We start from the raw sequence: 23,552 nt of genomic DNA on the forward strand, positions 1-23,552 counted from the left end.
TTTCAGGTCAAATTTTTGTTTATATGAAAAGTGCACAGCTCTTCCAGAGTATCTCTCCTCCCTGCTTTGTGGGCATAAGAAGGCAGGAAATTCAGAGACAAAGTTGGGTGTGGCATTGCTTTATAAGCATACAAGCTAAGAGCTGACTTTCTCCCCTGCCAGATACTACAGAAGTAGCCACCTGCATTAATCAATTTGTTCAGCACAGTTCTGTTCACATAAGCAAGTGGTGCAGCACCGTACAAGCAGAGGTGAAGCACAACAGAAATGTGTAAGGCCTAACCTGTGAAGTTCATGCACGTTGTACAAGCAGCCTTTCCAGTCTTAAGACCTCTATTCCAAGACCACATTTTACACAAGTAAAACTCCCAAGAAGTGTTTGATTTAAAAGTCTCACTAGGTTCTTCTAAAACTAATTCCCATACATAGGTGCTGATGACTATTGCTCTTCCTAGTTACAGAGTAGCCACTGATCATATGGTGGGATTGAACAACCTGCAAAGAAGAAATGGAGTCTCAAGAATAGGAATTTTAGCTGCACTCTTTCATCTGAGTAGATTCAAAATATTGCAATTACCTTAACTGCATGGTAATCTTAAAGAGGAGGTGCTGGAGTCCCTCTGGAAGACAAGACAAATGCCCCAGAAGGAGATGCCAGTCTTTCCAGAGGATAAAACAAAAAGAATGGCCCTACTACAGCAGCCTGATTCAGAGCTTAGCTGACCTGTGAGCAAGGCATGAACCTGCTACACATTGCTTATTAAGACAGATGCATGGTGAACGCACCTAGGGCCAGTAACTGGTACAAGCAGTTGGTAGAAAATACCCTGTGTGTCTATAAGGTCTTCAAACTGAAACAGAGTTCCCCACAATACCCCCAGGTCCAAAACAGATGCTACCAAGTTAAATGCTTATCCTGCCTGTGTGTCACATAAGCCACTGTAGATGTACCAAATGCAAACCAAAATGTGAAGAGGTATGATGTAGTTCTTACTCTGAACTGATGTATGCACACCTCACCCTCAACCTTATGGTAGAAAAAGAAAGAATAGAATGCAAATGTATTCTGACTCAGTAGGGGCAGAATCAATTGGAAATGCATTCCTAGCATCGGAGCCAGACGTATTTGCTATATTTTGTTCTTTTCTTTATTAACTCTGAGGGTAATCATACTTGTTAGAGTTGAGAAAAGAGGTGAGCCATCACAGCTTTACATACTAGTCTTGCTTGCTTGCTTGCTTGCTGTTTTAAAAAATATAAGGCCACCCTTCAGAATAAGTTTCACAAATCTACAGACTTTTAAAAAGCTACTACGAACTGCTACAGGCTTTCTACTCCACAGGAGCTCTTAATGACGAGCAACTGTAAGGGGCAGCACCCAGGAAGCAACTGTTCTCTTTCCTCACAAAAATCCACACACTTAAAACAAGTTTTTTAGGACAGGTTTACTTTTCTTCTCCACAGACCCTAAGGGGCAGCATATATATACTTACATTGCCAATATAGGTGCGAGACAATTGGGTATCTGTTTTATTTTTCAGAATGTTTATTTTGTACACAAAGTTTTAAAAGCCAAAGAAAACTGACAATTGTTAGCATTTCCCTGAAAGCAACGCTTTCTAAATTAACACAAAAGCTTGGTTGGGTTCTACTCCTGCACTTAACAGTTCACATAGAGTAAATTGAAAGCACTGGAATAACAAGCTTTTTCTGCCACAAAACAATTTCCCTCAAAAGCTTCCATAGTATGAACAGGCTTTGCTGTTTTATATTCGAGGACCAGGCCTTCTCCCGTTTCAGTTTTAATTAGTTCGGTATTGATAGCTTTACCAACATTGCTAAAATTAGTACTTAGTCTTATAACAGCTTCAGATGGAAGGTTAGGAACTATAGCTTTCAGGTCTATTGTTGATTGCTGCCCAAAATTGAGAACCATCATAAACACTCTGTCTAACCCATCCAATTCCCTCACGTACACAAAAACATTACTGTCATTCCAGATATAGCACATCCACCCCCGATGAATGGGGAGCTCGTTGTTGCGAAGTGAAGTTAGCTCTTTGTACAGATTCAGGGTTGAGTTGGACCAGGTCATCTGGATCTGCAACAGTCAGCATTAACACCGTCATTTCTTTGCAATGAATGCAGAAAACACTTCTTATCTCTCACGCCCACACAGTCTGCTAAGACAACATCTATTAGAATTCTGTTTTGACAATTATCTCTCTTCAAATTTGTCTGCAAATTCCACTGAAAAACTGCTTTTTCTCCTGTACTTCCTTGGCATTTGTGGAGTGGCAGAGACAGAGGTTATTAGGCATGACAATTTCCCCAGCGCTAATGCTATTTCTTCCTCCCACAATGTCCTTATGGAACCATATATTCAGGAAAAAGCCACAACCATTCAAAGCTTGATACAGAATTTTTTTCATTGAGTCTCATCTACTGAAGTCACAGGGCTTGCTTTGTGTTTTATATTTTTCATATCTTAGATTTATTTCTTTCTGTCTTCAGTTCTGGACAGTACTGTAGATCAGCAAAATTTGTGATTCACTGTTCTACTTATGTTAGAGATGTTCTGTGTTAAGTCCTTGTTACAGGGCCAGTGTTTTCTATACTAATTGAAATGAAGAAAAAAAAGTCAGACCTCAATTTAATGTTAAAAAGATTAAAAGGATGTTGAAGAGCCAAATTGCTACATCTACATCATAATTGCAGTTGTGCTGCTGAAATGAATATAGATGAAAGTAGGCTTCTTGCTGGTGCAAGGATTTCCTTTTCTAATAAAATTTACGAGGATTCAGTGCTTTTTCTTCCCTTGAGTTTGTTCTTACTGCCAATTCCCACTAAGAAGTTAGAGCAAAATAGACATATTAAAATATTTTTAGACTATTAGTTTGTCACACATAGAGATACCTACCTCAACATTTACACTGTGGTAGTCAGAGTGGAGGGGTAACCAGCTACTGTTGCCTTCAGTAAAACCAGCATTAACTCTGCCATCCCACTGCATAGGGGATTTCTCTGGAAAGGTCGCCTAGAAAATTAAGTGGTGACTAGTATATTAAAAAGTTATCCCTTGAACAACGTGTTCTCACGTCTTCCAAACGATCATCATTCCAGTACTGCTTTCTTTGGTTTAAGTTAAAACTTAGTAAGGAGGCTGTAATCCTGCTCCAAATCTAAAGAGAAAGTAAGAATCAAGACAGTTCCTGAAACAGACTGGATGGTCTCATGGGTATGGCATCACTGGGTAAAACACAGAATTCCCAGATGACTTTGTTGGAGTTGTTTCCATTTGCAACAGATGGCTGGATACAAGTTTACTAGTGACAGCTAGGAAATTCTGATAAATATCTAGACATGCAGTGAGTGGATAGATGAGGTAATGAGTCCTAAGAAGAGATGCTGTTAAAATAACAGTAAACAACTAGTGAACGCTATTCAGTGTCTGTTCTTTTATAACCATCACACTTTTCACCTTAAAACTCTTCAAGCTTACATTTGCAAGAGGTACAACTTGGACAGGATTGTCTGTTAGAAAGATAAAATTATTTCCGAGTGCAAAAACTTTATTGAAAACCAGCTTTTAGCTGATTAAAAAGTGTCAATGTAGAGTCTGAAGTTCTCATTTGAAGAATTCAGAAGAATTCTGAAAAAGCTTCCTCATTGTTATTGAAGAGCTGCCAAAAGAACTGACACTTAAATTTAATGATATAAGAGGGCATAAAATATTTTGCACGTACTTTGAGTGTTTGTTTTCCATTAAAACTGTTTTTCATATAAAGGGCACTTTCAATACAATCTGTCAGAATAGCAGCTCAACAAAAGAAATTGTCACTTTGCTTTGTGACATTATAAGTAACGGGTTTCTCCTTTTAGCATGCTCTGAAAAGCAGGGGGAAAAAAAATTTCTAAGTTTTCAACACTGGTAACTCTCCCTTTCATCTTTACCTCTCTTAGCTTCTCCTGAAGCATTTCAGATGCTGGGGCTAAAAACTATACCCTGAGCAAATACTCTCCATCTTTCCAAGACACCCATTAATCAGGGAATCTTCCTCTCCAGATTGAGCGAAGAGTGGCTTTGCATTGTTACAAAGCTGTGAGCCGCAGGGTAGCCACTAAAAGAGAGTAAACCCTGAGGAGCCAAGGGCAAGCCACTTCTCTGAAGAGTATCATTCTGTCAGCAGTAATCAGCAGCGGTATGAAAATGAAGGAGATATTTTGACCTAGGTGTTTCTCAGAAGAAATGAGATTTCCTTTTAAATCGGAGAATCATTTCCTCACACCTGAATCAGCCAAACCTGGCAATGATCCCGTGCTGCTTTAAGTACCTCTTTCCCTTGACACAAAGCTAGCCAACACCACCGGTAACATCATCAGAGGCTGTCTCATTCCCTAACAGAGGCTTTCCACAGGGAAACCAGCATCTGCCATAGGACCGTGCACGGTCCTCAAATATGGTCATGAAAGGCAGTGCTGAGCTGTTCCCTTTTGGGCAGGATCTTTGCCAGTCATGGCCACACGTCTTGGACAACAAGACACAACAGAAGTCAGGTGTGATCACAGAAGAGACAAGAAATTACGGGGGCTGAACGTGAAAGCTTTGAAGGTACACAGGTCAGCACTGCAAAACGCACACTTTGTTTAATCCCTTAACCCTGAACAAACTTCTGAAAATGTCTAATCTAACAAACATCCTGTCGTGTGTTACTTCTAGCTACGATCAAGTGAGCTAGGCGCCTGGCTCCCAGGCTCGGGTATCTAAATCCTTTATAGAAAGGCATCTAAAAGACGGATCAAAAACCCCTGCATGACAAGCAAAAGCCACTTCTGCTTGCCGCCAGGCAATGCCAAGCAGGACTGGTCTGTACACCCACTCCTTTCCGGAGATCCCTTCTTCAGAGCTTGGGCACATTGTGGAGGGCTGTGGCTTAGGCATGTGCCTTTGCACAGTCAGAGGAAGCGGTCTGCAGGAGATGTGACTGTGGCTACGGTTTCTCTTAAACCCTGCTTTCCTTTAAATAGCAGCCAAGAAATAATGGACTTTGACACAGCAATTAGGGTACCACTGTGGGAGGAAGGAGATAATGACCCGGTTCCCCTCGCCTCGGATGACTGCCACACACCCCTCCTAACCACCAGCCCAGGCCCAGTGTTGGCACTTGCTGCCCTTTCTACTGAAGCGAAGCAAAGCGACACCACTGCAAACCATGCAAGACTGATTTGGCAGAGGACAGAAATCAGGGACCATGGCTGCAGTCTAGCAGTTTAGATACACAGCAAGGTCTTGTTTCTGGTCTCTGGCCTGGCCATTTCCACATGCCGTCCAATGGTTTTGCCATGGGGAACACAGAAAACCATGTCAACAGTGAGAAGAGAAAGACTGAGTTTGGTTAACAGAACAAAAGTTCTAATTTTGAAAGTTCTATTGCTTGGAACTAAACAAGAACAAGACCAGAGTTTCTATACTCTTCACTTACATTTTCTGAGGCAATGTTCTCCATACCTATTTCTTCGCCATAGTAAGTTACAGGAGTACCAGGGAGGGTTAAAAGCAGCATGTTCATAACATTGACATACTCCTTCCCAATCCGAGATGAAATCCGGGCAGCATTAGGGCTTCCAACCTGAACAAAATATCATTCTCTTAAACACATCTTATAAAATTCCATGCATATGTGAAATTGATTAAGAAATTTAACAAGGCAGTAGCTGTTTTGGTATTTTTTGTATTTTCCCTCCAGCCTTGTAAGGGCAATTATCTTTTTTATCTTGGTGCCAGTACAAACTTCTGCCGCGAATGATTTAGCACACAGAAGCCCTGCCAGCAGCGACGACGCAGAAGAGCCGAGAGATAACAAATAACAACTCTCCACGTTAGAGTCCCTTTAGATTTCTGACATTTTCTCTGCTGTGTGAAGGTGGTACTTGTTTTGAAAAGATCTTTTGCACATCCCAAATGTGCTTCCTAGCAAAGACCAGCAAGGTTTTAAGTTAACTGCCCTCAGCTGCCTGCTCTGTTCTTCCCTGGCCCTAGGAGGTTTCCGGAATCCATTGCAATGAGTCAGTTTATGGCCAAAGATAATTGTACCAAGCCCATCCTCACTGGTGGTTTAGTCCAACACCCTGTGCTACATGGGAGACACTGAGGGAGAGACATGATCATCAGTACTCTTCCGGCCGGTGCCAACAACTGGCCACAGCAGCTGAGAATTTTGCGTAGAGATCTGCTGCAGCTCAGCCATGGGCTCAGGCTGCTGCTGATCCCACTGACATCGGTGGTGGGAGGGGCGTCTGTGTGGTGGTCTGTCATCGTAAGAGGAACTATCACCTATAGGGACAAGCCTTTCCTATATGAGGTTGGCCTCCAACCCTTACCGCCCAGTTTGGCCACTTTCCTGCAGGCATGTTCTTCATCCACAAGTTGACAGCTTCAGAAATACTGTTGCCCGATAGATTTTTCATATTAATTAGGTTGAAATTGAAGGGAAAATCTGCTTCTTGGATAAAAGTTGTTCCATAATACATCATTGTTGCTTCAATGTCTTCCTTTCCATCACCATCAGAACCCATAAATCTACAAAGTACACAAATACCTTTTTTGGCTCATTCTTGGTTTGCACAGAGCAGAAGGAAGCTAGGAATGGTGTTGGACACACATACAGAATAATACAGTATTAAGAATTACATCCACTTCCCTCGTCCCCATCAAAAACAATTAATACAGAAAAACCAATACTTTGTAAAGCAGACAAGGAGAAACACACAGAAATTTCTGGAGAGAAGTCTACAAGAGTCAATGCAAGGTTGTAAGTATCTGACTGAAGTTATCTTTCTGAATCCACATCCACACATGTCATTCCAGCAATTTCTGTACTTTCCTTTACAGAAAAGGACCTGGGGGTCCCCCAAGCTGAAGAAGAGCCAGCAATGTGCCCTTGCAGCCACGGTGGCTAATGGCATCCTGGGCTGCGTTAAGCTGGCTGTGTTGCCAGCTGATGAAGGAAGGTGATCCTTCCCCTCCACTCAGCACTGGTGAGGCCACATCTAGAGTACTGTGTCCACCTGGAGTACTGTTCTGGGCTCCCCAGTACAACAGAGACATGGAACATTCCGGAGAGGATCTAGCAAAAGGCCACTAAGACCGTTAAGGGACTGCAGCATCTCTCCTATGGGGAAAGGCTGAGAGAAGTGGGACTGCTGCGTCTGGAGAAGTCTCAGGGGCATCTCATATGTAAACACATGAAGGGAGGGTGCAAAAACGACACAGCCAGGTTCTTCTCAGCGGTGCCCAGTGCCAGGACCAGGGGCAACGGGCACAAACTGAGACACAGGAGGTTCCCTCTGAACATCAGGAAACTCCTTTTCACTGTGAGGGTGACTGAGCCACAGGTTTCCCGGGGAGGTTGTGGAGTCTCCATTCTTGGCCATGCTCAAAAGCCGGCTGGCAAACCCCTGAGCAACCGGCTCTAGGTGGTACTGATGAGGGCCGGGGGGGACCAGATCACCTCCTCGGGTCCCTTCCCAACTCAGCCATTCTGTGATTTCAACAACCTCTGACCATGTGTCTGACGTTCCCTGCGCTGTTAATACTATACAATAAATCAGCCACAGGGCTGGTTAACGTCAGTGTCTCTGTGATCCACACGGCTGCCCGCCCTGCTTGCTCGCCTACAGCCTGCAGGTACAGCACAGCTGCTGGGGCCACTTCATCCCCTTTCCCTCGTCCATTAGGGGAGAGATAGCATAGCCTACGCACCACCGTCTGCATTTGCGGAAGAAAACTTTTTATTGCATATTATGTTATTAAACACACCCTACCCCCATTTCACTGTTAGCAAGAGGGTTACAAATATTAGAGAAAAAAATCACTAGCTGTAATACTAATTACCTGTATCGGCCAGGTTCGCTGCTGAACTGATTCATGGTTTGACGGAAGCTGCGGATGATATCATGCATACCCACCTGCGTGGTCGTGTAGTCATGGTAGAGCTGCGAATAGGCTGTGATACTCTCCTTAAAAGGAGGATACAATATTTCCCATTAGTTCAGCAATATTTTAATTTCACAACTCTCCAAATTCTTCCCATCCTTTCCTGATGAGACAATGCACCAGCCCAGATAAATTTTAAGTGAAATGAGTTAAGCATACCAACACTAACGGCACAGAGCCGAACTGCACTTAGGAAACTATGGATAATGACAGCAGAGGGCTGATTAGTTTGGATTTCAGGAGGGAGAGTCTACCGGCAGCACTGCCCGGCCAAGTCCACCTGCAGCAGCGAGCACAGCAGGTGCTGCAGCCACACGCCGGGCTGGAAAGATGGACAATGCTGTTGTGGGAACTTACAAAGGCAACAATACTTGCAGAGCTCACCGGTTTTATGCAATCCCCAGCACCGCAGGGGAACAGTGTCTTAGTGCTGGCACTATCTGGGAACATCACCAAGTTCACTACCTCAACAAAAGCAAATAGCATAAATAACAGGGTGCATGCTTCTGAACGTGTCTGGCCACCTCGCACTGTGACATGCTGCCGGTACGAGGCTGGTTTTGTTTTAATCTAATTCCTACTAGCAATGTCAAAGAAATATGTGCTATGGCTGCTACAGAACCCCAAGCAGGCAAGAGCTCTGAGCTTACCTCCTGTAGCGGGCTCCCCAAAGACAACCAATCAACTCTTACAGTCTTTTTAGAATATAAATTGAAAAGCAAATTATTTTAAACAGAAAATTCAGAGCAACAGCGTCAGAACAGAAATAACAAAGTGTGTATGGACAATTCACCCACCCACAGCACTCCTGCCTGCAGGTACCTCGCTGACCTACACCCCAGCGCTCGGGCTCCTTCCTCGTGTGTGTGCTCCTGCAGAGCCCAGGAGCCACCTGCCCGCCATGGGACACAGCTGACCTGGTCTTCCCAACGCCACAATTAAGATCCAAGAGAGTAAAAACATACATTATCTTGCCCCAGCAGGAAATAAAGGAAGAAAGGGCAAAGACAGAAAATATACGTTACTGGATTCTGGGACTTGTTCACTTGAGGTTCATCTCGGAGATGCGTTGCTTCTAAAAGAAATTTAACAGCGCTGAAACTAAATCCATCAATTCCTTTGCTGAGCCAAAATTTGATAATATCCTAGACAAAGGTAAAAATTGGAAAGTCCAAGTGAGCTCACCCCTTTCAAAATAGTATATGCTCAAAAAGAAAAGTAAACCTATTAGGAGGTATTAATATGTAAGATTTTATTTTTTGACTTCTACTTCAAATTTTACTAGAAGTTAAAGGGAATCACATTAATCTAAGGTCAAACAAAGATCTATATAAAGCATCTCTTAAGCTTTCATCCAGGATAAAAAAAGAAAAACTGGTCTGTAACTTCTCTCGTAATTCACGAGACCAAAGGCAGGGCATGCCTTGCTGAAACCTGTTTCTAATCCCATCTATCAAAACAATCAGGCTCTTGCGAAGTGCTGCTGTTGGTGAACACCCAACCTGGCTGCACACGGTGAGAACACATTGGCTCAAATACGCGGGAATATGTTGTTCTGCACAGACCTTGGGCCACTGATTTTCTTTTTATACAACAGAACTCTTAAAATGTTTGTTCTCTCTTATTTGACTGACGTGAAATTTCTTATTTTCAGGCTTATTTGTTGATTTGCAGGAACGTGAACAAATCATTATCCAAGTTAACTGCTATCGATTTGCAATTTCACTATGAAATTCAGAGGTTAGTCACTACCAGCAAAATTACATCCTACTTCAGTAGCTGTTATATTACTACAGTTTAAATTGTTGTAGTTTTAACAAACAACTCTAAAGTTCAGTCCCTCTGGAGCGGTTTCTTCAAATGTTCTTTTACACCAGATACTTTTCTTCATCTGAGGACAAAATTATTTTTTTTCCGAGACAGCTATTCAATCGCCTTTTTTAAAAAATGTCTGAAGTACATTTGCCTGAATCGGCTGGAGTAGAACCAGCCCACACTCAGGCTTTAGAGATTCTTGTTTGGCAAATAAAGACTCCTCCTTGCTGAGCTGTACTTTCTCGTTGAGCCATTCTTAAAACAGCAGCCCTCGATATAGTGTCTGACCAATACCGCATGCACCAAAAATTAAATTCATGCTTATGCATGTGCTCATCACAAAAAACAAGGCCAGGTACCAGCAATGCAAACACCAAGCACTGATGCACCACTCACCGAGACTGATCTACTTTTATTTATGTAAGAAAGCTGCAACATGCTGGCTGCTAACTTTCATTGCTCTTGCATGCCCTGTGGCTAAACCAAAGGTCTGACCTTCTCTAGAAGAGCCTGTTTGCTTCCTGCTCGGTCCTCCAAACCATCTGAAACAGGATTTTGAATTAAAATACTAGAAAAAGATTATCCTTTAACATGCTGGAGCAAGTAACAATGTTCCTAAGCATTTACCAAAGTTTGGTGTTACCGGGACACACTAACTAGTTTTATTTCTCTGCACAGGAAATGCAGCATCTATTTGCTGCTGGAGCTTCAGCAATGTTTCAGGTACCATTAAAAAAAACTAGCCAAGACCACTGAAAAGTAGGCGTAATGCTAGGAGAAAAGGTGCCACTGGCAAGACACAGCATTAAGGGAAGCATCAAGGCTCAGAGAGGTTACTAGTGGAGTTCTTCAAGGATCAGTCTCGAGAGCAGTCTCATTTCACGCTTCAGTTAACAAGTATCACCAGAAATGTTTTGTTTCTTTGTGCATATGCAGTGCCCAGGGTGAGGGGAGAAGCCCCGCAGAGACAGTGATACCATCACAGCAAAACTGGGCAGCTGTGAAGCTCTGCCAAAGAAATGCACCAAAATTCAGCAGTACAAAGTAGCGAACACTTAAGGACTAAATCAAAACACGAAGTAGCCGTACTACTCGATGGGGTATAACTTTGGGGGGGGGGGGGGGGGGGCAGAAAGCAGCAATTGTCAGACTCCCCATGTTCAGGGCCACTTCCCCGTATTTTAATGAATTACACATCATCTGCTGGGAAGAGACGTGATGCAGACAGGAATGAGGTTTCAGCAGAGTACCAGCACCTTGCCTTGGTGAAGCACTCTCTCTGTGAAGCTGTCCAACTGTCTCTCCCCTGTAAAGTCATCAGAGATGCAGACAGATCGAAACTCACCATCTCCCCTTTATCCACAAGCCCAGGCATTCCTCCATTCAAATCAGCATCACCTCACTTTCCCGAAAATGCAGACATCTCTTTGCTAAAGCAAGGTGTGTCTCCAGGTTTGACTGGCTAATTAACAGCCCTTCTATCAACAGAGATAAAACCTTCTCTCCACTTGAGTGATTCAGCTCTTTCAGCAACAGGCTTCAGTGCAAGAGCAGCTCTATGTTTGATGTCAATCTTTCCCTTCATCATTGTCCTTCATGCAACAGCCCAAAGCACCAAGTACTTTCACCCTCGGCTCTTGATGGAGACTAAGGATGAAAGCAGTTAACTGCTCCCAGACAGCGGGCATGTTGGATTGTTTTGAGTGCTAGCACCAGCTTCAAAGCAAGTAACAGCAATCTTGGGACACAGGTGGAGAAGTACCTGTGCCATTGTACAAGATTTGGCTCAGATATCTTTTCCATTCAATTTGTTTAATTCTGCATTTGAGAAAAACCTGAGGCTGGAAGCGCTGTGAGGAGCAAGTAGCAGCTAAACAAAGGGATGGAGAGTCTCACTTCAGGGAAGACTTGAGAGCCCACCCCATTTAATCTATCTTAACAAAAGCTGAAGGGAGGTGTTGTCAGAGCTGTAAAACAAACAAGCATAAACAAGGGTGGGAAAAGCTATTTCAGCCGAAAGTTTGATTCATAGAGCATAAATAGTTTGCCAGTAAAGTTAGGCTGAAAAGCAGAGTGCTCCTGAAGCATCAAAGCAATTTTAAGATAGCCTTTAGTGGGAACAGAAACGGAAAGGGAGCTCACTTTAAAGTGCACCAGCCTGTTCCAAAACTTCATCAAGGTCTTGCCAGGCACTTGTGAGAGCAGGTGACACTTAAGCCAGCAAAAAAAGCAATAGTCATACCTTCTTAAAACCAGAGGACTGCAACACCACCCGCTGCCAGTACTTCCACTCAAGGACAATTTTATTTGGGGTTTTTGTTTCGGTTGCTTGTTTGCTTTTATATTAAAAAGACTTGAAACTCCAATGCTGGAAGCAGTACAGCGTAAAGCTTGAATTTTGCTTATAAACTTAATGTTTGTCTAGACACCTTTTTGTTTCCATTGTTTACATACGTGGCAATCCTTGAATTGCTTCCAACTAGATTGTAAATTGTGTATCACAAACAATCAGGGAAATTAAGTGTAGAAAGAGCTGTTTTGGTATTGGCACAGCAGCGGGTTACGTACTTACATGGATTTCTTGTTGGACAGCAAGGTTGTGAAAATTTAAGTCTGGCTGTTCTTTCCCAAACTGATGATAATAACATTGCTTTCTCACATCATCAAACTGCCAACTGGAATTTCCAAAGACACTGACCTGCTCATACAAGGGAAGGGAATAATCAGAACTAATTTAACAAACATTTACTCCTATGCATACTTTAGGATGTGGTGCATTACAAGCATGTAATAAAGCACAAAATGCTTGATCAGTGGACTAAATTTTGAGTAAATTTTGGTACTTATGTTTTACATTTCCCTCCCACTTGTTGCTCTCCCTTTAGTTGTGCTTCGCCGCATGTATTTCTTGTTCAGTGTTCCGGGTTTGTTTTTTTGGTGTTTTTTTCTTTTTCTTTTTTTTAAGTAGACTTTCACTGGGAATTATTCAGACCAGAGGAGCAAGCATGGGTGGGAACATTTCTCTTGGGATTGTTTTTCCTAAAACTTATTAAAAATAGCTTTAGTTAACTGAAAGCTTTCTGCAATCTGGTATTCTCCCTTGAAGCGCTAACACCAGTCAGCCTGTTAAAATGTTAACTTTACCATAATCTCTGTAATAAGAAATTCCAAAAGCTAAGACAGCTCTTAAAGACTTGAAGTCTAGAGAAAAAAATTCACTAGTAGGTAAAAAATATTAATTCCACCTTGAGTTTCTAGAATATACAAGTTCCTAATCATGCACCATCAGTTCAAATCTCAAATAAATATATTTGAAATAGGTAACACCTGGCCTGAACACCTTCCAGAAAAAGAAAAAAGCCAAGGACATGCTGTTTTGTTTCCCTCCCCACCAGTTATCATTTCAGAGGAGCGGAGATGAAGTTTCAGGAGCGGAGTGCCCAGACACAGAAGGCGGCACACGTGAACAACCTGTGCACAGCTATCCCCTTTTGTGTTTAACAAGTGAAGATTTATCACTGAGGTAAAGAAAAGTAAATTTTAAAATTTTCTTTGACCTAGGAACTCCTCCTCCACCCCGAGGTGGTTTAAATCTTAACCTGCACTAGCTCGTTTAGTAACACCAGTTTGTAGCCCGCAACAGTCATTTCTAACCCAGCGTGCACTGGGACAGTTCCGTTACGGTGGCTTTTGCTATGTGGCAGTCTGCAGCCAGCCCGGGGTTAGCACGTGTCCCTTCCCGTGTTTACCCAGTTGTTCGGAGGAGCGACCGCTCCAGCAGCCTGCGTGCAGTCCCGCCAGATGTAGTAGTCCGTGTACTTCCCGGTCCGATTGCGGCTCAGCTGAAACCATCGGTGTTTGTCACTTGTGTGGTTTGGTATTAAATCCATTATCAACTTAAGCCCTTAAAAATCAAACCATAAAAAACCCCAAACGTTAAGTTTAAGACAAAGTTCACATTTTTTCTTAATGCAGCATCAGAAGAGTTTGGGCTTCTTCCATGCCAGAGGTCTAGCAAAGGAGAGGGGCAAAAAACCCACAAAAAGCCCCAGACTACCAGCACAGACTAAGCGGAGTCTGCAAGTAGCTACAGCGTGTCTTGTTAGTGCTGATCCCCCCAGCCCATTGCTGGGGAGGGAACGAAAGGGGAGGGAAAAAATCAGAACAGATCTCTGCTGTTAGGAACCACTTCCACTAACGCTGACTTCAACATCTGCCTCCCAGCTCCCAGGTGGGAAGGGCACTTCGCCCGTCTGGCATCAGTGAACACACATTCTCCCTCACCCTTCCCAAAGCCTGGACATTTTTAGAAATCCTAAACATTTTCAGGACCGGCAAACCGTTTCCTACCCAGCCTGGCAACTGTTAGGGGAAAGGCTTGAGCAAGCATTTGGTCTAAGGCATACGGGCTCCAACTGAGGATGCAGGCGCAGGAAGGAAGCGTGTGTTCCCTCCTGGCCCTGTAACTGTTTTCCTGCTTTCTTCAGAAAGCAGCCGGACACAAAATTCAGCCAGAAACAACTCTGCCTTGATCCCCCAGGCCATTGGCACCCGCACCGTATACACCAGGGGGCACAGCCGGTACCTCAGCCCGCCACCCATGACCATCCTCAGAGGGGACCATGCCTTGCAGAGGACATACGGCCGCCCCACAGGGCTCCTGCAGCTCCCCGCGCCCCCCACCCTGCTCCCAGCGCTATCCCGGACCCAAGGGCAGGGCAGGGCAGTCACGGCAGAGCTAACACGTACCCTTCACCGGCACCTCCACCTGCTTCTGCTCCATGCCACCGGGGGGGAGTTGCCAGATTCAAATACTGAAATCTCAGATCATAACCTAGCACTACCAGGTACATCTGTATAATATAAGCGAACATCTTTTTAACGGAGTTATTTTGCTTGGAGTTGCAGCTTACCTCTGTCATGAATGGCTGCAAGCAGATTCTCAAAATCTTTCATTGATCCAAACATGGGATCAATATCATAGAAGTCTTCAGCTCCATATCCAAGGTCTTTTAAGGGAGACTTGTAGAAAGAGGTGATCCAGATGGTTTTTATATTCAAATACGCAATATGGTCCAGTTTTTCTTGGATACCTGTTTAAAAGAAAAGTGTATCATCTCTTTAGGAAAGACAAAATATTTTTGTTGAAATAAGTTTGCCATGGGCTTTCAGTCAGACAGTACACAGGTCCCTCTGATACACAACCGTCCCGTTTTCACCGATGTCAGGTAGCAGGGCAGTCTACGTTTCTTCAGGGACAGCATAAGATCACAGCACATAAACCATTTGAAGCCACTTTTACAAGGAAGATAAAGCAGAAATTTAAAAAATCAGATTAAAACGAATTTCTATTCTGTATTACAGAACTATTTACAGTTTCGTTTAATAAATCTAACAATCACTCCTAAAAACATGCTCCTATGTTTTGCTAGGATGCAGCAACAGCATTGCTTTCCCATTTCAAGGGATATCAATTAATCCTCAGACCACCCAAGGGGAAGCACATTTTTAATGCAAAAATGACAGGGTTTCCCGGCCCTAGGAAAAGTCTCTTACAGGTTTTTTTTCTGCTGTTTTCTGTAAAGGACACACTCCAATTTTCCCTAGTATTTTTAAAGCCAAGTCTTTCCCATCTTCCTGACGTGTTACTGCTGGCATGCAACTACAGAAACAGTTTCTTCTCGTCACTTGCCAGTAGAGTACGTAATACTAGCGCTTCTGGTTTAGAAATGTATTGTCCCTGTGGTGCTGAGCCTTCCCTTTCTGAAACTTAGCCTCAGCTCAGCTGCTGGCAAGTGGCATTGCCTCGGTATCAGGTACCCCTCCTCAGCGCACTCAGAGCTCAAAAACACCTGGACCATGAACAAAAAGTAACGCATCATCCTCTCCTCTTTGTCATTTTTATTTTCCCTCACTATCGTTATGGAAAGGCAGCCAACCTAACACGACAAAGTGCTCTGCACCACCCATCCTCTGGAGTGACCTCAGTTTTGTGGAAACTTTACTCTGCCAGCAGCCTTGCTGCTGCTTGCTCTCGGCCCCACTTCCAAACGTCCGTGCTAACCCCAGCCTCAGACCCAGCGACTTGAGCAAGCGACTCCTAGATTATTTTTTTTTTTCAGGACAATGGGAGTTGCCATTAATAACTGGTCAGGGAACTTCCCTTCTCCATTAGGGTGGCTTTGGAGAGTATGGTGATTGGTGATTTATATATATATATATATATATGTATATACACACGTACACACAGAGACAACTGCCACACAGCTCTGCAAATACCTGGAAGGAATGGAAATTCACCCACCTTTCAGATCCCCATTCCCGTCCATGTTGCTGTCCTTGAAGGATCGAGGATAGATCTGATAAATTGGACTAGCCTGCCACCAGTCAAGGCACTTTGGAGAGAGCGCAATAATCGCAATTGTAGCCCCCACAAGCACCACGGCAGCAGCAATTACAAGCCAGAAGAGAATCTCCCTGGTGACTCTGTAGCGGGCTTGGCTGGAGAACTTCAGCAGAACTTCCTTTGGCATCCCCGCATAGGGCTTTAGCACTGGCTCCTCTGCAGCTGCTGGGGCCACATCAACAGTGCAGGTTTTTGGCATTTCTTGGCTACTGGTATCTGTCTCCTTGTCATCAAGAGCCTCATTTTGAACAAATCCGTTGTTCTCCACACCCCTCTTCTCACTCAGCTCCATAGACAAGCTCTTGGTTTCCTCCTCGACCATTTCACTTCACAGGTCTTATCCTGGAAACTCCGTCCACAGCAGGGAAGCGTTGCCAACACACCTTTGTTCAGTGAAACAAGAAGCAGCAGAATTAGCATCTGGGTTTATAATCAATCCTGAGCAACTGGTCAAAGTTCAGAAAGAGACAAGAAGGGCAAAGTGCTCCTGCTCTTCTGCGAAATAGGCATCTTCAGCAAGATAACAAGACGCTACTAGAAAGAGCAGTCTTCCAGCTAAGTGAGCTTATTGCTCGTACCAGTCAAGCAGTTGCTTGCTGTTGCTCCCTCCAGTATACCAAACTTGTGTTCCTTTTGACTGTAGGGGAAAATCTCGGGGCTTTAACAACTGAAAGGTTTAGTAAATGTGCGGTCCTGGGCTCCCCTGCCTGAAGCAGTCTGAGCATTAATGAGCCATTTAACACGGGCAGCAAGGGAATGAGGTGTTGATAACTTCTGGCCCAAAACTAACTAAGAAAAGATACAAAGGCTGGTTGTGCTTTGTTTTTCTAAGCTGTGAGAAACAAAACTCTCCAAACTAACCTAAACCAGCCCACCCACAACCTTAAGCAGTAGGAAGGCACATACCGATCCCGTGATTCACAGCATGTGACAGGTTGCTACACCCAGAGCTGTCCCTGGGTCTGGACAGGATAGCTCTCTCCAGGCACAAGCAAGACTCAAGAGGGAAAAACCTACTGGCCACTACTAAAATATCTGCTGGGTTTTTTTTTTAAACTTGTTTAAGGTGAAGTGACATCTCCCTTCTCCCTCTTTACCCCCTGTCTACTGCTCTAGGCAGGAGAAAGCTTTGCCCAAAGTCAGCACAAGCACGCACAGGTTCACACACGTGTGCCCCAAGCCCCAGCTGCCCTGGAGCCAGCGAGGCCACATCAGCCAGGGCATCCCCTCCAGCCCCTGCCCTCTACCCAGGCACACCAGAGGAAACGCAAAGCAACACGTGTTTGCCAAGGAGCTGCCTTATCACATGTAAAAACAGACACCTGCCCATGACCACAGGGTCAGGGTCCCAAGGAAACTCCCACGGGCAAACAGCAGTGGAGAAAAGGTTGGGTTTGCCCTCATAAAAGTATTTGTTATGTTTGCCTGAAACCATGAAAGAAATTTACGAGCTAATGACTGAAAAAAATCCAGCATGCAATATTCCAAGGATTCAAAAATGTGCTATTTATTCAGTAGCTGAGCTAAGAAGAGGTCTCTGTCGGGTTTAACTCTTTTCTTCCCCTTCCTCACAGTAGTGCCTGGCAGCAACCTTGGCCTGTGCAAAGTCAGGTGGTTGCGGGAGCATTTGAGATAATGGCAGTAGTTTCAGTGCCTGTAGCTCAGTATTGCTGGGAAACTCAGAAGTGGGAAGTTATTTGAAGTAGTCTCCCATCTAATGACTCTACAGCCTTAATATCATCGTATCTGTAAGCTGTAAATTTTCCAGGCAGGCACAGCACGCTCAGGGCACAAGGTTGTATTCAGCACAATGCTAACCCCCCGTTTCAAGTGTTTCATTTCAATTATTTCGTTTCTGATTAAAATAGGAAATGCGTAAATACAGAAAAAAATTTTAGATTGCATCACGCACACCTCAAGACCTTAGTACTCCCCACCTTGCTTTTTGCCCAGATTGAGGTTTAAATGTGCCCGTGGCTTCCTGCACTGCCCAAACGCTCCTTCAAGCACCCAAGCGCAGCAGAAAGCAAAGCGAGTCAGAGGCAAGAGCAAAGGACAACCAACGTGCTGCCGCCTGCCATGGGCACGTGGGTCAGCCCAGCCAGGGGGACTCGGGACAGCTGGGCACACAGAGACGTCTCGGAGCTGGGGCTGGGAGAGTCCACAACCAGGCTCACAGCACCCTCAGTTGTGGGTTGCTGGGTTTTGTTTGTTGGGCGGGTTTTTGCAATTGTTTGTTTTGCCTTTTTCCTGCCCCCCTCTCCTAAACTATAAACGTGCTTCTAAATTTTGGAGTTGCCACAATACCGAATCAGAGCTGAGAATACAGATCTCTCTCTAAAAATATAAATTCTGTGCCTTTTTTTGTTATATTTACGTACACACACACCCAGCAATGTGTCTGACACTCCAAAAACCTCAACACTCACAAGAACAAAGCCAAGTCTCTCAGACCACAACACTGCAAGACCAACACCTGTAAGAAAAGGCTCAGCTCCTGTTGCGATATTAAGAGGTAAACAGTACCTAGATGTCAAAGAGAATCTTCACTGAAAAAAAGTCAATTAGGAGCTACCCTGACAAGCAGATAGTTATCCAAGTAGCTGTGTTTACTTATTTGCTTTTTGTTTATTTTTAAAAACTGTTTCCAGCCATAGCATCACATCCAACAGGGCCAGCCACCACCCTGCTCATTCCAAGTCCTTCCTCCCAGGCTAACAGGAACTGGGAACAACCTTGCATTTGCAGAAAATACAAAGAATGTATTCATGGTAGAAGACAACTGCATAACCAAACAGCAAAGCATTAACAGGGACGTCTTAATCAGATTTTGGTGCTTCTCTGTCCTTTCTCCCTTCCTCTCTGTAACGTTGTGCCTGCCAGGTGGGCCGGCACAGCCAGGCCAGCCGTGCTGTCAGGCTGCTCAGTACCATGTCGTGACTGCATCACGCAGAGCTTGCAAGTCACCGTCGGCACCTCTTTTGAGGAATGCAGCCCAGGTGTGAGGAACTTCACATCTACCATTTTGCAGCATGGGCATACAAATGAGAGAAGGCAGATGTTGGAGCATTTACGTATTCGAGACACAGATCAGCACTTCTGCAAGTCCCAGAAAGCATCCCTGGCACAGTACTGGGACACAGGCGTGGAATGTATAGCAAGTAGCTGCTCAATAAGCAATACTACAAGGCCACGGCTGAAGTTGCAGTTCTGTGTCTAATTCACCAGCATTTAGTGCTAACCTAATCTACTCTTATCCCTGGCTGCTTGCTCCTTCCTTGCGTCACCTCCTGCCTTGTGCCAGGTGAAGCATTTAGGCAACTGCACAGTGAACCAGATCGGGAAACAGATTTGGCTGAAAAAAAATTTAATTCTTCAGACAGTTCTATTCCTAATTGGCCTGGTCCCCATGAGAGCACACCAGCGCTTCAGCCAGCCCCACACAGGGAGGAGGATGGGGGCAGACAGGGAGAGAGACCAGGGTACAAGGCACAAGCCCTTGATCGAGCAGCTCTTCAGTCAAGTTATAGCCTTTGTGTCTCACACTTGTTTTAGTATATTCTTGTCTGTCCCTTACAGAAAGTCCTACCATTTCACTTTCAGGAGTAGAAAGCAGTACAGCTTCACACCCACAAACATCACTAGAATCAAAGATGGGGAGAGGGTTGCAATTCTGTTAACAGCTTACCCCTAATCACGCATGAAATTGTGGAGGATCAGGGGCTTAACCCCACTTCACCCAAGTACTACATTGCCACTACCCAAAACACCGTTGAAACTCTGGTTCCAAGGGAGTATTTCAGCACCTGCCCCCCCAGACACCCCCCTTCTTTAATCCAGTAAACTTAACAGTGATAACTGCCTGCATGGACATGTGCGCTTGATCGAAAGGTAGAGGGAGGTTACCCCTCGTACACATGCTTCTTACAGCTGATAAAGGCCAACTTGGTATGTTGGGAGGCAGAAGGTGCCACCGCTCTCCATGGGCGTGGGAAGCCATTACTTCCTTCTTATCCGAACATCTCGCGGGAGCACAGCGGCCAACACCTGCTCTGCCAGCCCTGCTGTACGGGAGCCCTGTCTTCAAAAGAGCCCCCTGTGGCCCAGTGTAATCCCTAAGTAACTTTAAAGGCTTATTAATACCTTAAGTAGGACAAATCGCGTGTTAATTGCCAAGCATCTGGCTGAAAAGAGTAGGATTATTCTGCTGTGGTAGATGCACGGAGCGTGCAGGTGAGTCCTTGGGCCCAACCTTCCCCTGCTGGCTACAGGGTTTAAGGTACAGGGACACGTTCTATTTTAAGGTTAAAACAGAACATAAGCCATCCCGGAAACTACCAAGTAGTAGCTGTCCTAGTGAACATACTGGTTTCAGAGTCGGACTGCCTGCGTTTACAGCCAGGCTTCAATTGGATTTCAGATCAAGTCCACATTGCTACGTAAGAAGAGCTGAAGCACAAGCAGGTACCAGCGTGTGGGCTGGACATCTGCACCCTGAACACTAAAAATTCTCCTAGGAAACCTGAAGGTAAAATACAGCCGAGAAGCTTAAAATAGGCCTGGACAATCAATACCACAGACCCTGGAGAACAAGCTCAAGAACTGGTACCTCCCTCCTGTATGTTTTTCCTCACTGACTAAAAAATAAAACCACACAGGTGTTTCGGTTTTATTACAGACTTTATTTCTCTCTCCTCAGCTCGAGGAGTTGCTCACCTTAAAATTATTTGATAAAGGGAAACTGCAAACTTCGTCTTAAGAGAGGCAGATCACCAACAATTCCCGCTGAGCTTAAACTTTTTGCTTTAAAAACCCATTTTATGTACGCAGGCATTATGCTCTGGCTTTCTCTCAAGCAGTTCTGAAACTGTTCCCTCCTGAGCAATTCTATAGTTTAGCAGGAGTAACTAGCCAATGCGACTGTGTTAGCAGAATCCACTGAAAAGCATAAAATAGTAAAGAAAAGACTTCAAATCCTGTGCCAGTTACTCTGTTTACCTCAGGGTTAGATAGGGAAACAAAACCAGTCGGTATGTGGGCGGTAATAGCTGCTATCTCCATACAGAGTGCCATGGTTATTTCTGCAAGATGGAGGGGTTAATTTCCACAAGCGTTTCTTATATATAATTATTTAGATGCACTGGCTGACTAAGTAGCCTGCCATTTGATGCTATACAAATGCCAAGTAGCTTGCCAGTTACTTGATACCACATGTATTACACCAAAAACCATACAGAGGGGTGATTAAGCACCCTAACGTGCTAAGTGTAGGAAGAAATTTATTGTTAAAAAGTTCTCCTGCTTAACGCTTTTTCATTAAATGCTTTGTTACCACTGGAATTGGTCTGACGATGCACTTCGCCTCTAAAAATAACCTCATTACTTACAGAATCGGGGCCAGCTTTACACCCATGTAAAGAGGCACACGCTGCGGTTGTCAGTTTTTCCTTCGTGGCTGCCCCCAGCGCGATGGCTAGCCTGACCTTTAACGCTGTGTTTCGTTCAGCACCAAGACAGTCCTCCCAGACAGCCCTCCCTTGGCGCGGAGGGGCTGGCAGGAGAGCCACGGTGCCCAGAACCAGTCTCCGATGCGATGCCTTTTACCCCAGGCATCCCCGAGAGCACGGGAGCTTTCTGCCACCAGCCTGAAGTCCTGGGGGGTGGCAAAATGGAATTGCGTGGGACACTGTGACACTGTCTGGGATTTTTTTTTTTATGTTTTAATGCTCTTAGTCCACTAATGGACTACGTGATTAAAGGTTAATGGCGTTATAAGCGCTGTAATTAGCTACTGCTTGGCTCATGTAATGTTTCAGGGGAAGGAGGCACCTAGCCCCTGCCCCCCGTGGGTGAGCAGCATGGCTGGCCTCCCCCACTACTTCTCATGGAAACAATTATCCTCTAATTCTTGCCGTTATCATAGCTCCAAGAGCAGCAGCACGCAGAGCTGACTCCTTGTGGATGCCCTCCCCCTACAGAGGGTCAATCACTATCCTGTCACACATGCATAGGAAGTTATCTCAACTCCAGGTTTTTGTCCCTCCGGGAAGAAGCTCGCTCACATCACTCGGATCACACCCCCCCATTCCCCCACCCCGAGGATATTTTAGGCAAGTCTCTGTCCGTTATGTGAGGCACGCACGCTCTCACAGTTCTCGTGCTTTCAGCTCTGCCACGCTATCTAGGCGTCCGCAGCGCCAAGTACAGCGGGACCCTAATCCACCCACAACAAAACTAGTTTGCGTTTCAAAGACAGATCTTCTAAATGTACGAGTACTGGAGGCTGAACAGAAAGACAGCCGTGTAACATCTTTAAGTCAGCAATAACACAAGACCCATTTTGTACTTATTCTTCTACTTTCTCTAAATTTCATCCAGAAGCTTTTATTTAATGCAATTCAAAGCACAGGGAGCTACTGAGACCATAGCAGAAGTTACAGCTACAAGACAGCACTTTTCATTCAGTATCCATGACAAAGTAGACCCAGAAGTTGTTGTGAAGCACCACGCTTAAAATAACCTCACACATTGTTTGCATTAGCAGAGTATTTCCTACAGCTATATCTTTCCAAATTAAATGCAGATTTAGGAGAGCTAGAAATAGTATCTTGGTTTGATTTCACACATTCTCTGCTCTCAACACGTAAGCGTTATTATTTTAAACACACTAGAAAAATAGATGTGCTTTACAAACCCAGACCAAAATCTTTATTGCACCATCAAACTTAGATGTGTTTATGAACTGAAAATGACCATTGGATAAAAGATCAAAAAAAGAAAAATCTGAGGACATTCTCCAGTTTCTCTTAAGGGCAGCAAATTAAATACTATAGATTAATGTCCAAGATTAAGCAGACACCCACCTGTCTGCATGCAAGTAACCTGCCAAACCAAAACCAACATTCACAGAATGAATTTGAGGAGGATGGTGTTAAGAAAGTTTCCTTACAAAAATAATGGGAAGTATCTTTTCATTAATGCAACCAGACGTTAACATGTACATATTTAGTTCAAAGTTTTCGACTAACCTCTAAATATAGGATGTTTACTAAACTACATGTTCACCTCGCCCAAAAACGTAGCTAAAACACATCGATGTGGAGAGGCGTGTTCTTACCACAGTTTCTTTTTTAAAAATACAGTTCAGATTTTTCAAGAAGTTAGTATTTTTACAAGGAATATAACTTACCCAAACATTTTTGTGTAGCCTTTCTAAGTTCTGGACACTAACTCCTGAAAGTAGTGTTTTATCTCACAAGACACAGAATTTTCGTTCTATGAATTTGTCCAATATCTTTCACTTAAGCTTTGCAGCTCTTCCAAAATGATAAAAGC

General features: G+C 44.2%; 1 protein-coding gene across 1 annotated transcript; it reads right to left on the bottom strand.

The window, feature by feature from the left end:
* Positions 1-106: 106 nt before the first annotated feature.
* Positions 107-22,203, bottom strand: SLC3A1 (solute carrier family 3 member 1). The gene is made up of 11 exons (XM_037405447.1): positions 21,605-22,203; positions 16,116-16,600; positions 14,725-14,904; positions 13,561-13,715; positions 12,384-12,509; positions 9,022-9,141; positions 7,895-8,019; positions 6,382-6,580; positions 5,484-5,630; positions 2,921-3,037; positions 107-2,101 (listed from the first exon to the last, which is right to left on the bottom strand). The coding sequence occupies exons 2-11, from the start codon at positions 16,537-16,539 to the stop codon at positions 1,661-1,663; spliced, it is 2,034 nt and encodes a 677-aa protein (XP_037261344.1). The 5' UTR covers positions 16,540-16,600; positions 21,605-22,203; the 3' UTR covers positions 107-1,660.
* Between the last annotated feature and the right edge of the window lie 1,349 nt (positions 22,204-23,552).

This window comes from Falco rusticolus, chromosome 12 (genome assembly GCF_015220075.1).
Source record: "Falco rusticolus isolate bFalRus1 chromosome 12, bFalRus1.pri, whole genome shotgun sequence".
NCBI lineage: Eukaryota > Metazoa > Chordata > Aves > Falconiformes > Falconidae > Falco > Falco rusticolus.